We start from the raw sequence: 17513 nt of genomic DNA, 5'->3' as shown, positions 1-17513 counted from the left end.
AGAGTCGGACACTTAACAGAATGAGCCATCCAGGTGCCCCAATATGTTAAATTCTTAACCCCTAGTACCACAGACTGTGACCTTATTTGGAAATAGTGTACTTACAGAGGTAATCGAGTTCAAATGAGGTCACCTTAGGGTGGCCTTACTCCAAAATGACTGGTGTCCTCATAAAAAGGGAAATGTGAACACAGAGATAGACATGCACAGAGGGAAGGTGATGTGAAGACACAGGGAGAAGGTGGCCATCTACCTGCGGCCACCAGAAGCTGAGAAGCATGGGGAAAACCCTGTGCAGAGCCTGCCTACACCTTGAATTTGGACTTCTGGTCCTGTAACTGTGAGACAATAATCCTGTGGTGTAAGCCACTCAGTCTGGGGTGCGTTAGCACAGCAGCCCAGCAAATTAATACGTGCCATCAGGGGCCCTGCAAAGCCTCCTGTGAGGCTCCGTGTCCCCTCTGGACTTTCCATCCAGAAGCCAGAGGAGACCTCCTAAAATGGAAGTTGCCTAAAGCCACATAGTGGCTGCCTGTCCCTGCCTGACACTTGTCTCCGTCCACCTCTGACCTCACCTAGTGACCTTCTCCTTTGCTTTGGTCTCACTGAAGTTCTTGAACCCTCAAGCTCTTTCCCTGGTACTTTCCTTTTTATTCCTCAGGAAGTCAGCTCAACTGTCCCCTCTGCAGACAGATACTCAGCACCTCCATCTTGAAGCCACCCCACCTCTGTGTGGCTGGTCCCAGCAGCCTCCAGGCCATCATGCGGTTTCCTTCATCCCATTCTTCGCAGTCCATGAGTATGGCTTTCACTGTTTATTCACTTCCTTATTGTTTAGTCCCATTCTAGGCTACGCACTGTAGCCTAGAGGTCAAGGAGCACGTGTGGAACAAGTGATTAATAAATATATTTTGAGTGAATGGGAGTAAGTCCGCTCCATCCAGCCATCAGCCAGGCAGCCTCCTGGTCCAGTAGGGGAAAAGGGGTGAGTGAGGGACTTGGAGAGTAACCAGAACTCTCCCACCTCATCCTTCATCTGCATGAGCCAATCAGCCCCTTGCCGGCCTCTGCATGAGTCCCCTCCTCAGTCCCGTGCCTCATGCCACCTCTCCAGCCTGGATGAACCCCCCCCTCCTTGCCATCCATCCACCCTCTGATCTTCTTAAATCTTAATTTTTTTTTAACTTTCATTCTGCAGCTAACTAACAGTGTGAGATAACTCAGTTAAATTCTGAAATTGCCATATTGTATCTTTAAAAAGTAAGAACACTGGTACATAAATAGACACAGTAGCAGCGCACTGGGACCCGTGAATCGGGGTGTCCGCACCTGCGGGTTGGGATGGGGATGCAAGTCTAAGCACCATCAGGAGGGCCACCTCTTTCTTGCACCAGCAACATGCTTAAGCCACTACCTTGCTCCCCAGTCCATGGTAGTGGGTAGGGCTCAGTCTTCCCAAAGCCGGGGCCCCACACACCTGAGACAGGGGAACTCCACGTTGTCACTCTCAGGCTGCCCTTCTTCTCTCACGAGCACGCGCTCCAGGAACCAGCCGCTGCCCGCGCCTTTGCCGTCATGCCTGATCCTCACCCGCCTCACCTTCCGCATGGTGACCGACTCGATGGTGAACTCATCAGCCTTCAGAGGCGGAAGACAGCAAGGGCAGTTGGACAGTGGCTCCCAAACACCAAGGGAAAACACAGGTCCAGGAATCAGTAACGCCAGGGCTGATGGGTGGGCTACTGGCCTTTCACAGGTAGGCTGGGGGATACCTAGAAAGAACAGGTCTAACCCCTTCCCCAACTGCTCCCACTGGGAAGCCATTCGATAGCAAGTTCCCAACAATGGAGTCTATGTTTTTTGGTTAAACAATGGCCATTCCTTATGATCTCCTTCTAGGCGGCAGATCTCCCAGGAGGATGTACACAATAGGCTGTTACCAGTCACTAACCATTTATCATGAATGAATTCCTTGGCTAATCAACTTGGGCTCCTCCTATAGAAAGATACTGGCTGGGGGACCAGTAGTCTTGCTAATTTCACAGTCCTGCCTGCTAATGGGGCGGCAGAAATACAGTAGGGGCTGGCGAGGCGCCAAGCCTACATGAGCACATCTGGGAGCCTCCAGGAACAGGAACACAAGTGTGGGACTGAGGGACAAAGGAGTCAGAAGAGGTAGAAGGAAAAAGTAGGAAAGGGTAGGTAGGTGGGGGGGAGAGAGGAAACGTATAGATCTATGTGACGTCTCCCCCACCGTTCCTCCCCCGTGAACTTCCATGTACCTGCAACACTCAGATTATTTTTGCTACCCAAGAACCAGGGCAGCCTGGATTGGCCGCAGAGAGACCTTCACTCGGGTCCCAGGGCTTGCCTTACCATCGCCAAGGAAGAGGCAGCAGAGGGGGAGAGAGCCAAGACCTAGGTAAAGTCAGCCTGCAAATCTGCTTCACCTGGTGGGCACCTCCAGCCTCACATTATTGCAACAACGACGCTACTGAGCACCTGCTCTGTGCTGCAGGCCAGGTCTGGTGGCCGGGGCAGTACATTCGCATCCCTGATCTTCACATCAGCTGCCTACAGGTAGGCATCCCTTCCCCATTTTAAACCTGGGAAAACAGGCTGGGGGAACGGGGCTACTGGCCCCAGGCTGGGTTTGCCCCCAGATCTGCCTGCCACTTTGCCCATCTCCCCGCTCAGCCTCCCCGGGAAACCCATCTGACAGGTGCGGAAAATGAGGGGTGCACCCCGCACATCCGTAATACGGCTAGGAGCAGATCCCAACTCTTCCACTCCCCGTTTAGTGTTCTTTCTTGGTTTTTCTCTCGAAAGGAAACGACAAGGTCCCCCAGTGGTCATGTCGAGGGGAGAATGGAAGTTCCTAGCTTTCCGTCCACTAGCTGCCATCCTCCCATCCACAGGCAAGGTGCCCACCATTCCTCCCTGCCTGGCCATCTCTGAGGGAAGAGAGGTGCCGCTCCTACTTCCCCAAATGTCCTCCTATTCAGCCCCCTTCTCAAAGCTTAAGGGTGGGGAGGGGACCATGACCTCTCCGGGTGGCTCTTCAGGTCCCAGCTGAACAGTCCCAGACTGGAGGAGGTCATGCATGTTAGTTTGCCATTCCCCTCAGCAAGCCTCTCCGACAGCTGGGCCCCAGCACCCACATCGGCTCTACGTTAGCAGGGAAGGGAAGACAGAAGACAAGGGAATAGGACCTGGGACGCAGCGAGCGCGTGGGGGAGGTGCATGGCTGACTCACATTGCCCTTCTCAAAGAGGTCCGTGTTGTTCCTGCAGTTGTAGAGCAGCCGCTCCCCGGTGTCCCCCATGTCGCCAAAAAGGCAGAGGTAGACATTGGCATCGGTTCCTGCACCTTCAAGTTCTCCGGTGCACACGGTCACACGGTACCGGGCCACTGCCAGGTAGAGAAAGGGACATAGTGGCTGGCCTTCCCCTGCTCCCAGCACTGGCCCCACTATCCTGCCTCTAAGCGCCTCCTCCCTCTCTCCCTCCAAGTCTTCCCCGGCTGACTCTGCTCCCTCTCCAGCTACGCAAATCCCGGCTCAATCCAGTCAAGGATCAGCTCACCTGCAGATGCCTCTTCCCACAAAAACCAGAGGCTCCCAGTCCCAGTCAAGCATCAGAATCCCCTGGGAAATTCCTGAAGAATGCAGATTCCTATGTCCCACCTAGACTTCCCAAATCTTAGTCTCCAGAGGTGGGATCCCTAAAACTGCTCTGTTTACATGCGCCCCCAGGAGACTCTGATGGGGTTGGCGGTGTTTGGGGATCACAGGTCTGATTCAAATAATCCGACCCTTGGTTCCATCTAACCCAGCAAGACTCTTTTGTCTTAGGTGGTTCTCCAATTCATATGTGTCCTGTCTTCGCAAGTCAGATGATTTTTCTTTGTGAAACAGAACCAAGCCCCTTTTTTCTTCAGAAACGAAAGGCACAGAGAAGGGCATTTGCGGGGATGAGCACTGGGTGTTATATGGTAACCAACTTGACAATAAACTATTTGTAAAAAAAATAATAATAAATAAAAAAATAAAAATAGTGGATACCAAAAAAATAGTGGATAAAAAAAAATGAAAGGCACAAAATGCAGCCACCATGGGAAGGACAACAGCTCCTTTCTCTGCTGAAAATGTACCTTGGAGGAGGTAGACCTGCATCCCTGTCCATCAAAGCCTCCTTTCTCCCTTCAAATAAGCTTGAAAGTGAAGTTCATTCATTCAGTCACTCATTCGCTCATTTGTCCTGTGTGTGTTGACTGAAGCCTAGTCGGTGTCAGGCACCATTACAGGATAGATTCAGCAGTGAGCAAGACCAACAGACTCCTGCCCCCATGGTTACAGCAGAGTTGAGAGTCGGCAGGTGGAGAGGAAAGATGGACAGTAAAATCATAACAAATTATAACAAGGAAAATTTCCAAGTTATGTCTGCAACAAAGATTACATAGGAGCAGGGTGCCCTAGAGTGGAATGGAAGTGGGGCGGGGGAGTGTGGTGAGGGAGTGAAAAGGATTTAGAGATGCAGTGAGGAGGTGATGTCTGGTCAAATGCTAATGAGAGGAGCCAACCACAGGAAGCTCTGCGAGAAGAGGGTACAGGTAAGTGTGAAGCCCCAGTGTGGGGATGAGCAGCAAATGTTCCAGCAGAGAGAAGGCTAGTATGTCTTGGGGAGGAGAGGAGGGGGGTTAGATGAAGTCCAGAAATAGACCAAGGCCAGCACTGGGAAGGTATGACAGGTCAAAGTAAAAGTGTGACTTTCTAATGGGAAGCCATTATAGCACTTTTAGTAAGTAAGTAATTTGATCTGATTTATGGGGTTTTTTTTCTTTTTTGGAATAACTTTAAAATTTATTTTTCTTTCATAGTTTATTGTCAAGTTTGTTTCCATGTAACACCCAGTGCTCATCCCCAGAAGTGCCCTCCTCCATGCCCATCACCTCCCTTCTCCTCCCCCACCCCCATCAGCCTTCAGTTTGTTCTCAGCATTCAAGAGTCTCTCATGGTTTGCCTCCCTCCCTCTCCCCACTATTGTTACCCTTCTTCTCTCCCATGGTCCTCTGTTNAGTTCCTTATAGATTTTGGATACTAGCCCTTTATTCGATATGTCATTTGCAACTATCTTTTCCCATTCTGTCAGTTCCCTATTAGTTTTATTGATTGTTTCCCTTGCCGTGCAGAAGCTTTTTATCTTGATGAGGTCCCAAATGAGGTTCTTCATTTTTGCTCTTGATTCCCTGGGCTTTAGGGATGTGTCAAGAAAGAAACTGCTGCGGTTGAGGTCAAGGAGGTTGTTTCCTGCTTTCTCCTCTAGGGTTTTGATGGTTTCCTGTCTCACATTCAGGTCCTTTATCCAATTTGAGTTTATTTTTGTGCATGGTATGAGAAAGTGATCTAGTTTCATTCTTCTGCATGTTGCTGTCCAGTTCTCCCAGCACCATCTGTTAAAGACGCTGTCTTTTTCCCATTGGATACTTTTTTCTGCTTTGTCAAAGATTAGTTGGCCATACATTTGTGGGTCCAACTCTGAGTTCTCTATTCTATTCCATTGGTCTATGTGTCTGTTTTTGTGCCACTGATTCATGTTTTAAAGAGTACTCTGGCTACCATATGGAGAACTGATTGTAGGGGAAGAAGAAGGAGAGAACTGATTATAGGAGTGAATCAGAGAGGCCAGTTAACAGAATATTACAGTTGTCTAGAAAATAGAGGAGGGTACTTAAGGCTGGGGTGCTGTGGAGATGGAGAAGCCAGTAAAGATATATTTTTGAGGTAGAATCAATAGTACTTGGTGATGGATTGGATAAGTAACTGAGGGAAAGAGGAATCATGGATGATTCCTAGGGTTTTGGCTTGGGTAACTAAATAGTATTCCCAATAAAAAGTAGGGATGCCTGGGGCGGGGGGGAGATAGGTTTGGGGATATGAATCAATGGTTCTGTTTGTTCATCATAAATTTGTGGTATCTATTAGATGTTCATAAAGAGAGGCCAAGATGGCAGTTGCATATGTGTCTGGGGAGTCAGGACTGTTGGTAGGACTGGTCATCACTGGCACATGGATTCCACTGAAATCAATGGGACCAAATGAGATCCCCCATGGAGAGGATGTAGACAAAGATTAGAGGGACACCAACATTACAGATCAAGCCCAGAAGAAGCTAGCAACTCAGATGAGAAGCAGCCAGTGAAGCAGGGGAGGGGTGCGGGGGGGAAAGGGAGGAGAGAACATGTCTCTGAAACCATGAGAAGGGAGGAATGATCGTCTGTAGTAAATGCCACTGAAGACAGACAGTGACCTTTGGTTTAGTTACATGGAAAGCACTTGTGTCAAGGACAAGAGCAGCCTCAGTGAAATTGTGGGGGAAGGGAAGAAGCCCTACAGCAAGAGTCTGAATAGAGAACAGAAAGTGAGAAAGTGGATACAGCACCTGGATGCCTGGCTAGAACTCTCTCAAGAAGTCTACTGTGAAGAGGAATACAAAAGGGAAGTAATAGTTGGAATGGGGATTAGGTTTAAAGATGTTTTATTATAAAATATTTAAGATGTGAGATACTAGATTATTATACCAAATGGAAATGGTCTTGTGAGAGAAAAGAAATGATAATGCATGAGAGAAGGCGAAGTTCTTTAGAGAGGAAAAAGATGACTAGAGCATAGATAAAGGCCTAGATTTTCTAGGGTTCAAGAAACTACAACTATAGAGACTGGAAGGAGGGTAGAGGTGTAGCCTCAGAGGCAGTGACAGGTTGTGGGACAGCCTTAAGTATAAACTGAGATATACGGAGTTATAAATTTAAAATGAGGCCAGTCCACAAGGCTGCATGTTGTACTACAGTAAGTCTACAATAACTGAATAGGTCACTTGTTGACTTTACCTACAGTTTATCCAGGCAAGCATGATAGAGAGATATAAGGGCAGAAAAGATAAAGGCATCTTTAGAGGCAGATTACAATGGTGGACCGTGCAATCTTAGCCAGGTATAGAGAAAACTGAGTACAAGAAGAAGGTGATAATAAGATGAGTAGAATATAGGTCTTGATGCAGTTAAAAAATGTTAGGGTGAGAAAGGCAAAGCTATGGAGACAGTAAAAAGATCAATGGTTGCCAGGGACTGGGTAGGGGGGAAGGGACAGAAAAATAGGCAGAGCACAGAGGATTTTTTAGGGCAGTGAAATTAATCTGTATAATACTATAATGGTGGATACATGTCATTATAAATTTGTCCAAACGCATAGAATGTACAGTATCAAGAGTGCTCCACAAGTAAAGTATAAACTCAGGGTGCTAAGGATGTATCAACATAGGCTCATTAATTATAACAAAATGTATCCCTCTGGTCAGGGATGATGATAATGGAGGGGGTACACAAGTATGGGGGAAGGGAGTACATGATAAATCTTTATACCTTCCTCCCAATTTTGCTGTGAACCTAAAACTGCTCTAAAAAAATAAAGCCTATTTTTTAAAACTGAAGGAGCTATAAAGATATTCCCAGATAAACAAAAACTGAAAAAAAATTCATCACTAGTAGACTTGCCATACAAGAATATTTAAAGGGAGTCCTTCACATTAGACATTAGACAGTGGGGTGTCTGGGTGGCTCAGTTGGCTAAGCGTCTGACTTCAGCTCAGGTCATGATCTCACAGTTCGTGGGTTCAAGCCCCACATCGGGCTCTGTGCTAGCTCAGAGCCTGGAGCCTGTCTTCGAATTCTGTGTCTCCCTCTCTCTCTCTGACCCTCCCCTGCTCCCTCTCTCTCTCTCTCAAAAATAAATAAAACATATTAAAAAAAAGACATTAGACAGCAACTTGAATTCACCCAAAGAAATAAAAGAACTGGGGAAAGTAACAACATAGTAAATGTGTAGACAGTATCATGTAATTTTTTTATTGTAATTATTTTCTTCTCATACTTTGTAAAAGACCACTGCATAAAGCAGTAAATATAAAACTTCACAGGTGGGTTTAAAATATACACAGACATGATTTGTATGGCAGTATAGCACAAAGGAAATGGAAGAGAACAAACCTACATTGTAGCAAAGTTTTAGTATATTATTGAAATTAAGTTGGTATTAATCTGAACTAGATTGCTATAAGTTAAGAACATTAATTGTAATTCTCTTGGCAAACATTAAAAAATTACAAAAAAGATACATTAAAAGAAACAAGGAACCAAAACAGTACGCTAGAAAATATTTATTTAATACAAAAGACAGTATTAATGTAAAAATACAGGAAAAAAAAAACAAAAATTGAAACATAGAAAACAAATAGCAAAATGGCAGGCATAAATCCTGCCATATCAGTAATAATATTAAATGTAAATGGACTAAATATTTCAATCAAAAGGCAGAGTGTGATCATCATCCTGCAGAAACACGATGGGTCTTTTTACCCCGTATTTACTCAGATACCAAGGCTGATGATGCCACATATGTACCAAGAGTGAATATAAGATGTATTATTCATATAATGAGGAGCTCTGGGGAGAGGTATGGTAGGTTCCCAAGAGGGTCCAAAAATGGCTGGAGATAGCAGGGAAGGATGACTAGCTTGGGATTTTATGGTAATTAAGAGATGAGAATTCCCTTGCCAGGGTCAGGGCTTGCATGGCTTGAACTTTCCACCAGTGCGAAGAGAGGAAGCATCCAGTCTTCTGATCAAATTGCCCAGGTATTAGGCAGAAAGGGGGAGGGGTAGTGTAGCTTGAAAGTTGTCAGCAGTCAAATATCAAAAAAAGTCACACTATTACACAGAGATTGGCAAAATTGATAATGGATATAACTATCTGCTATATAGAGAGACACACTGTAGATTCAAATACATAAATAGGTTGAAAGTAAAGAATGGCTACCAGAACTGGCCACCAGAAACAGACAATCTGAATAGATGTATAACAAGTGAAAAGATTAAATCAGTAATCAAAAGTCTACTCACAAAGTAAAGCCCAGGCCTAAATGTCTTCACCACTGAATTCTACCAAGCATTCAAACAAGAATCAGTAACAATTCTTCTCAAATTCTTCCAAAGAACAGGAGGGAATATTTCCCAACTCATTTTATGAGGTCAGCATTACTCCGATATCAAAACCAGACACAGATATCACAAGAAAAGAAAATTACAGACCTACATCTCTTATGAATATAAACGCAAAAGTCCCCAACAACATACTAGCAAACCAAATCCAGCAACATAAATAAGAATTATATACTTTGACAAAGTAGAATTTATCCTAAGGATCTAAGTTTTGAAAATCAATTAATGTAATGTATCATATTAACAGAATAAAAAACAAATATAACATGAGCATTTTAATAAGTTCAGAAAAAAATATGAAAAATCTAACATTTATTTTCAATGTTTATTTATTTTTGAGAGACAGAGACAGAGCATGAGCAAGGGAAGGACAGAGAGCGAGGGAGACACAGAATCCAAAGCAGGTTCCAGGCTCTGAGCTGTCAGCACAGAGCCCAACACAGGGCTCAAACTCACAAACTGTGAGATCATGACCTGAGCTGAAGTTGGACACGTAACCAACTGAGCTATCCAGGTGCCCCAAAATCGAACATTCTTTTATGATAAAAAAAAAAAAAAAGTAAACCACCAACAAACTAGGAATAAAAGGGAACTTCATCAACCCATAAAGTCATCTATGAAACCCCAGAGCTAACATAAAACTTATGGTGACAGACTGGATGCTTTCCTTGGGGTCAAAAATAAGACAAAGGTATTTGCTTTTCAACATTTGTTTTCAACATGGAGGTTCTGGAGGTTTTAGCCAAGGCAGTTAGGCATCCAGATTGGAAAGGAAGAAGTAAAACTATTTCTATTCATGGATGGCATGATCTTATATATACAAAATTGTAAGGATTCCATTATAAAATATCTTAACTAATAAATGAGTTCAGCAAAGTTGTAGAGTAGAAAATTAATATACTCAATCGACTGTAACTTCTATTCTCTTGCAACAAACAATCTGAAAATGAAATTAATAAAACATCTCCATTTAAAAGAACATAAAAGGAATAAGACATGAATAAATTTAAGAAAACAAGTGAGAAACTTATGCTTTGAAAACTACAAAATACTGCTGCTAAAAAATTAAAGATTATTTAAATAACTGGAAAAGCATCCCATGTTTACTGATTGGAAGACTTAACACTGTTAAGTTAGCAATACTTGCCAAATGGATCTACAGATAAAAGACAACCTCTGATCTCTTTGTGGTCTCTTTGTGATCTCTTTGTGGAAACTGAAAAGCCAATTCTAAAATTCATATGGAATTGAAAAGGACCCAGAATGGCCAAAACAATCCAGAAAAAAGAATAATAAAGAAGAAGTGTTGGCAAGGATGTGGAAAAATTGGAACCCTCACACATTGTTGATGGGAATGTAAAATGGTGTGCCTATTTTGAAAAACGGTGCCGTAAATCCTCAAAAAGTGAAACAAAGAGTTACCATATAACCCAGCAATTCCACTCATGGGCGTATATCCAAGAGAAGTATATGTCTACACAAACACTTATACCTGAATGTTCACAGTAGCATTATTCATAATAGCCAAAAAGTAGAAACCACCCAAAAGTCTATCAGCAGTTGAATGTGATCTGTCAGTACACTGAAATATTGCTCAGCAATAAAAAGAAATCAAGTACTGATAGGAGCTGCGATGTGGATGGACCTTGAAAATATGCCATGTGAAAGGTTACCTTTTACATGACCCCACTCATATGAAATGTCCTGAACAGGCAAATCTTCAGAGACAAAAACAAAATAGATTATTGGTTGTCAGAGTCTAAAGAGTGGGGCAGAGGAGCGCCTGGGTGGCTTAGTCGGTTAGGTGTCCGACTTTCACTTAGGTCATGATCTCGCGGTTCGTGGGTTCGAGCCCCGCGTCGGGCTCTGTGCTGACTGCCAGCTCAGAGCGTGGAGCCTATTTCAGAGTCTGTGACTCCCTCTCTCTCTGACCCTCCCCTGCTCATGCTGTCTCTCTCTCTCTCTCCTAGAAATAAATAAAACATTAAAAAAAATTCTTTTTTTAAATAAATAAATGAAGAGTGGGGCAGAGGGGGGAGTGAGACTGTTAATGGATACTGTGTCTCTTCTGGGGGCGATGAAAATATTCTGGGATTTGACAGTAGTGATGGATGCATGATTTTATCAACATACTGAAAGCCACTGAACTACACACTTAAAATGGGTGAAGTGTATGGGACATGAATTATACCTCAATAAAGCTCCTGTTTTTAAAAATGGGCTTACACATTGGTGATTCGTCCAAAAATGAAGATAAAGTATATCAGGAATGAGACAAATCAGCAAAAAGTTGAATTCAATGCGCACATTCTGTTTTCAGTAATATACCCACTTTTACTTGGAGATGGAGAGACATCTGAAAATCACATTTGACCATTAAACATGTAGGTCTGTTAAGACACAGAGTGTGTAGCCACAGCTCTGGTTAGAAGAACAGGTAGAGACGGGACTTAAAAGAATCAATTGTCATCTAATACAAGTTCATATTGTCTATAGACACAAGTATAGACCTCTACAGAAAATGAGGATGCTAAACTTCCACTGATGGGTCAGGTAGGAGACAAAGACGAATTCTGAATTGTTACTAAAAGTATTCATAGNCCTAGAATTTAAATGGCAAGTTCTATACACCAGAGTGGATTTCTTCTTAACTGACAATGTTTAGGTTTTAAGCAAATAAAGTACCAATTAATGTGAAACTCAAAAAAAAAAAAAAAAGAACAGGTAGAGAATGACTGCTTGTCCACAGAGCTGGCACAGATGGCAGTGGAACGAAGGGGTTGGGTGAGGAAGCATCCTGCCCCTACGCTGCCTCTTCACAGGGCCACAGCCCCTGAACTTGGAGCCTCTCTGCCTTCGCCAGTCACCTCTGCTGAAATGCAAACGCAGTGTTTTCAGCCTTCAGCCTTTGCGTAAGTGAGGCTGACGCTTCTGAGTGTAGCTCCCAGTGATAGAACTGGTAGCAGCAAGAGGGATGAAGGGCCTGAAGTGGAGTGAGTCCTGAATCGGAGAAGCACAGAGGGGAAGAAGGAACACCGGCCTTGCTGACTCAATTCTGGTGGGTAGTTCTGCAGTGTTAACTGTAACTACCAGGCAATTCCCAGAAGCAAACTGATAAGGGAATGCAGCAATCCCTCTGCCTGGGAATTCCAGTCCTCTTTGTTCAGGAGCACAAAGGTCCATGCGGTGGGAAGTTCTTGAGGCTCCTGACCTTCTCCAGGGGGCCCTCCCAGCCTACCAGCCACTAAGGTCCTGAGTGGCTTCTCAGGTCCTCAGCTCCTTCCTGGCAGGAAGTCGATGGACAATCCAAAATAACTGTATTGCTAGCTATCAGCAGTGTAGACTTCCAACAGACAGGGATGTACTACCAGAGCCTCTTGTAACTTTAATTTAAATATTACAGCTTGGGGGCACCTGGGTGGCTTAGTCGGTTAAGCATCCGACTTTCGCTTAGGTCATGATCTCGCGGTTCGTGGGTTCGAGCCCCGTGTCGGGCTCTGTGCTGACTGCCAGCTCAGAGCCTGGAGCCTGTTTTGGTCTGTGACTCCCTCTCTCTCTGACCCTCCCCTGCTCACGCTGTCTCTCTCTCTCTCCTAGAAATAAATAAAACATTAAAAATAAATAAATAAATAAATAAATATTACAGCTTGGCCTGATTAACATGAAGCTTCGATTTTCAGCACTTGAGTCCAGTGGTCTCCTGCCCACTCATCAGCGGTAAGTAATCACTTCTGCCGAGCCTGCAGTGGAGAATGCAGATCGCATTGCTTCTACCATCTCACCGAGCTCCTGAGGGAGGGCAGGGTGCACATACGTGGGAAACGGTGTGCCTAGTCTGTGTCCTGGGGCTGCATTAGTCAGTGAGGTCGCTCCCAAAAGCCTCTCTCTCTCAGACATGGCATTAACTGCTTCTTTGACCCTAGTTTGTAAGTAAGTAAGTAAGTAAGTAAGTAAGTAAATCAGGAGTGCACAGTTTCAAAGTTAGAGAATTGGTTTTAAATTGATACTTATTTTATGTGAATCCGAGACGCTCCACTTAAGGGATTGCCAGGAAGCCCTGTACATTATCCACTAAGCCCTGGTACCAACGGGGGAAGTGGGACTTGCCACCAGCTCTGTTTATTGTTATAGAAAAGCATCCAGATAAAAAAAAAAAAAAGAGAGAGATCCAAGTTCCCGTAGAGGTGCGTGAGGACACCGGGGTGGGTGTTCCAAGCACAAGAGAAATTTATGTGGGCTGGATCAAACATGTGGGAGAGAGAAATCCAAGCTGACATGGGCTCAAAAGCACTGCCAAGGACCAGAAGACATCAAACTGACTTAAGAGCCAGGACAGGCGGCTCTTTGATCCAGCTCTTCATTACAGACTTTTTTCATTGAAATGGTTCTTTAACAGCATCGCAGAAGACAAAAACCAACAGCTACGACAGCCCCACATCCTGTACCCTGTTTAAAGATGTTACGTGCACGTTTACATATGTAATCTACAGACACGCTCACCTCCCCACCCCTCCTGCCACGATCCCTCTTTACCTGTCAAATCCCGACGCAGAGAACACCTAGCTCAAATGGCACTTCATCTAGACTATCTCCCAACATCCTGGGCACAAAGTTCACCTCGCTGCTGGGTTTCCATGGCATTCTTTCACCAAGTCCCGCCAGAGTCCCTTTCAAAATCTCTCTTGAATTTATCCTCTCTCTAGTCTAGCCAATCCTTGCCCACTCCCAGGACCTCTTTTTCTCTCCCCTCGATGACTTTTTTTTTTTTTCTTTTTAAAGTTTATTTTTGAGAGTGAGAGAGACACAGAGAGTGAGCGGGGGAGGGGCAGAGAGAGAGAGGGAGACACAGAATCCGAAGACAGGCTCCAGGCTCTGAGCTAGCTGTCAGCACAGGGCCTGACGTGGGGCTCGAACCCATGAACTGTGAGATCATGACCTGAGCTGAAGTCGGCCGCTTAGCTGACTGAGCCACCCAGGTGCCCCTCCCCTCGATGACTTCTTATAGACTTGCCCCTAAAATCTGTCCTCCACACGTCCAAGAGACAGGCCAGGAGAAGCGCTGGGAGTAAGGAGCTAGAAGGAGGTTTCAGGGCGTGGTGGAGTGTCATCAAGTTCACGGCAGGGCTGGGAGGCAGAAGCCTTAGCCAGCGGGACGCGTTGCTCAGAGGAGCTTCACGGGGCTGATCCTGAGTGAGGCATGCGGATGGAGGGGCCTGGGTAAGTGGCTGCAAGGTAGCGATCAGCAAAGTGGTCAAGGACCAGGATGTGGGTGCGAGGATTTTCCTCATGAACATTGCAAGAAGCAGCACAGAGGCTCAGAAGTCCTGATGTGCAAAAAACTTGGTGCAAAAAACGTAGTAAGCTTGATTAAAATGCAGATTACCAGGCATAGGCCTCTGGGAGCCTAATCAGCATATCTGGGGTGAATTGAGTCCCCCTCCCCCCCCATTCATATGTTTAAGTCCTAACCCAAGGTATCTCAGTATGTGACAGGATTTGAAGGTAGAGCTTTTAAAGAGGTGATTAAGATAAAATGAGGTCCTCTGGGTGGGCCCCGAACCAATAGATTCCTGTCCACATAAGAAGAGAAGATTAGGACACAGACATAAGCACACAGGGGAAGTCCCTGTGAGGACACAGCAAGAAGGCCACCATCTGCCAGGTCAAGGAGAGAGGCCTCAGGAGAACCCAACCCTGCTGACACTTTGATCCCAGGCTTCCAGCCTCTAGAACTGTGAGAACATTAGCGGCTGTTGTTTAAGCCCCTGGTCTGTGGCATTTTGCTGTGGCAGCCGGAGCACAGTAACACACTGCCCTAGAACAATGGCAGGAGGCGGGGGTGTGGAGAATGACCAATGGGCATGTTACCCCACCTTCCCTGAAAGAGGAAAGTTAACCAGAGGCCACCAGAAGACGGGGTTGATGGGGCAGAGGCGACATGTGAGATAGTATGAGCTCCAGTGTGAGGGTGCAGAGGGAGTCAGGCGAACTCCCTCCCCCTAGCCCCACAGTCTGTGAGGAGAGAAAACAGGGTTGGATGGACAGGAGAGTCAGGCTTCAGTCGGGGTAAGGAGGAGGTGGAGGGCAAGAACAGCCTGAGCATTCTAAGTAGAAGGACCTCACTAAAATGACAATATACCGGTATTTTCAAGATTTAACCAAATAAAAAATGGTTTCATCCATGAAGCTAGGGGAGAGGGACAAGTACAGACAACAGCAACAAGAATTTGGGAGCTTGAGAGCCCCTGGAAAAGTGATTGATGCTTTGGCATCTGGTTCCTCACCAGCAGCATGGGCACCACCTAGAAATCTGCGAGACACACAGGTCCCAGGTCCCATCCCAGACCTCCTGAATCAGAAACCCTGCGGGTGAGGGCTCCCCGCCTCCACCACAACCAACACCACACGGTGTTTTAACAAGCCCCCCGGGTGATAGTGCACGGGGAAGTCCTGAGGAGCCCTGACTTACCAGACCAGAGAGAACTGATCAGAGCTCTCACTTGTGAAATTTGAGAGGCAACCAGCAAAAAGGCTCAGGAATGACAGCACTGGGTAACTTCAGACACAGGGAGTGAGGATCCGAAGTCCTGAGAACTGGCTAGAATGACTGAGGAAGGGGTTAGGTCCCAACACCCCAGCCCCACTGGTTCATATCAGGCTCAGTCCTAGAGCACAAAGGGGACAGATCTGATAAGATCTGTTTATTCCTGCCTTGATGGACTACATATTCTAGTAACTCTCAATTTGGAGCAGAATGCTGTTATTGATCATGTCTGTAGGGACACAGAAAATATTACTAAATGTGAAAAGACAGTGCAGACCCTGAATCAGGAGGTGGGAGACCTTGTTCTAGGTCTGACTCTTTCTCTAACTGTATAATCAGGGCAAGAACGCCTCACTTTCCCGGACTGCACCAGGCTATTTTAAAGGTTTTTGAACCCAAATATTCTATGGTCACATTTTTATTTAAAATGAAGAAGAACCATAAAGTAGATGATATGTAATTGCAAGCACTGCCTCGTTAGACTCACAGGGTGCTTTCTTAGTAGATATTTGCTATGTGGGGTTTCTAAGTTTTTGAGTATTTACCTCTATTTAAATCATTTCAACAAATATATACCAGAGCTTCTATTGGATATACCAATGTCTGAGAAGTGACCCTATCCAAATATTTAGAAGGATTACTGGAACTATGGGTATCATTACTTTCTATATATTCTTAACTCTGTAATTATATAATATTATACTATTAAAAATTAGGGACTACCACAGTGATAGTAAATAGAATAATTAACTTAAGTGTCAATCTTGATCAATTGCTAATGTCTGCTTGGGGTGCTATATTGAGAGTGTTGAAACTCATTTCAGACTCAATGGGAGAGAATGCTGTGATCACTAAGTAATGTCTGCCAAGGTCAAAGGACAGGACATGTGCTGTGTCTCTGTCTATTCTGCTACTATAACCTAGAGGCAAGATGATCTCCCTTTACCCCTTTGAATGTGCCTGGGCCCCAGACTGAAAGCTTAGTTCCTCTCCTACTGGCCTTAACTAGAAATAGAGGGCTCATCAGGGACAGCCAATCATGGCCACAAGATACAGCCTTCTCTTTGGGGGACCATTTCATGCGGAATTTGAAAAGGATGTTTCTTTAATGTCAAGAAGGCTGTGGAGAAACATTGCTCAGTGCAGATTCTTCTCATCCCCTCATAGTCCACCTGAAGACCCATAAATGTCCCCTCCTTCCCCCATACCCACTGTCACAGAGCGCTGGTGACCTGCCTTAGACAGGCTCCTTCAAGCCAGTATTAAGGCTGGGAACTTCTACATTCATCCTGGCATTTGGGGGGGCCTGATGAAGTACTGTGGACAAGACTACCAGCTTAAGGGCCAGCCCCCGCTGACACACCGAGGAGGAATTCCACTGCCTCCCCCAGGATGGTCGGCACTTACTGGCCATTATCCTCCGCACTGCGGGGCCCTCCGCAGTCATTTCCCTCACGATCTCATTGTCGTCTTCGTTGGCATCCAACCAGCGATTGCAGTTGAAGTTATACTTGTCCTTGGTCAGGGTGTTCATCAGGGTCATCTGGAATGAAGTCCTGGGGTGAGCAAGGGGGTGTCCGAGAGATATACCAGGCCCTGGGGGCCCCGTTCTGCTACATCTAAGGGAGGCCACGGCCATCCCCTCAAGATGATTTTTGTGGGAAGCAGAGTGCCTGATTAACACTTATTCCTCTTGGTCCCTTGCACCTTCTTAGCAGCCAGGTGACCAGGGAAGAATGAGTCTCTTAAACACCTAAGCATTTTCTTAGTCTGCTCTGGAGGTCTTCTCCCCATCAGGAAGTCCCCATGTCCTATGTCCAAATTCTCACTGTGAGACCCACACTTACCCACCCCCGCTCCCAACATACACAGACATATGTGGCAGTGTCATTAGAAAGGATCCCTCTCCCCACCAC

At 45.5% G+C, this 17513-nt stretch overlaps 1 protein-coding gene across 2 annotated transcripts in view; it reads right to left on the bottom strand.

Moving 5' to 3' along the window:
- The window catches only part of LOXHD1 (lipoxygenase homology PLAT domains 1), a 158008-nt gene that overhangs the window by 80814 nt on the left and 59681 nt on the right, over positions 1-17513 (bottom strand). For both annotated transcript variants that reach the window (XM_077777637.1, XM_077777638.1), the window contains exons 12-14: positions 17005-17140; positions 3257-3411; positions 1478-1638 (exon numbers count right to left, since the gene is read on the bottom strand). In XM_077777637.1, the coding sequence (XP_077633763.1) occupies positions 1478-1638; positions 3257-3411; positions 17005-17140 (452 nt within the window). The remainder of the gene's footprint in view (positions 1-1477; positions 1639-3256; positions 3412-17004; positions 17141-17513) is intronic.

The sequence above is a fragment of the Crocuta crocuta genome, unplaced genomic scaffold, assembly GCF_008692635.1.
Source record: "Crocuta crocuta isolate KB4526 unplaced genomic scaffold, BGI_CrCroc_1.0 scaffold36, whole genome shotgun sequence".
NCBI classification, from domain to species: Eukaryota; Metazoa; Chordata; class Mammalia; order Carnivora; family Hyaenidae; genus Crocuta; species Crocuta crocuta.
This window is presented reverse-complemented; position numbering and strand designations above follow the sequence as displayed.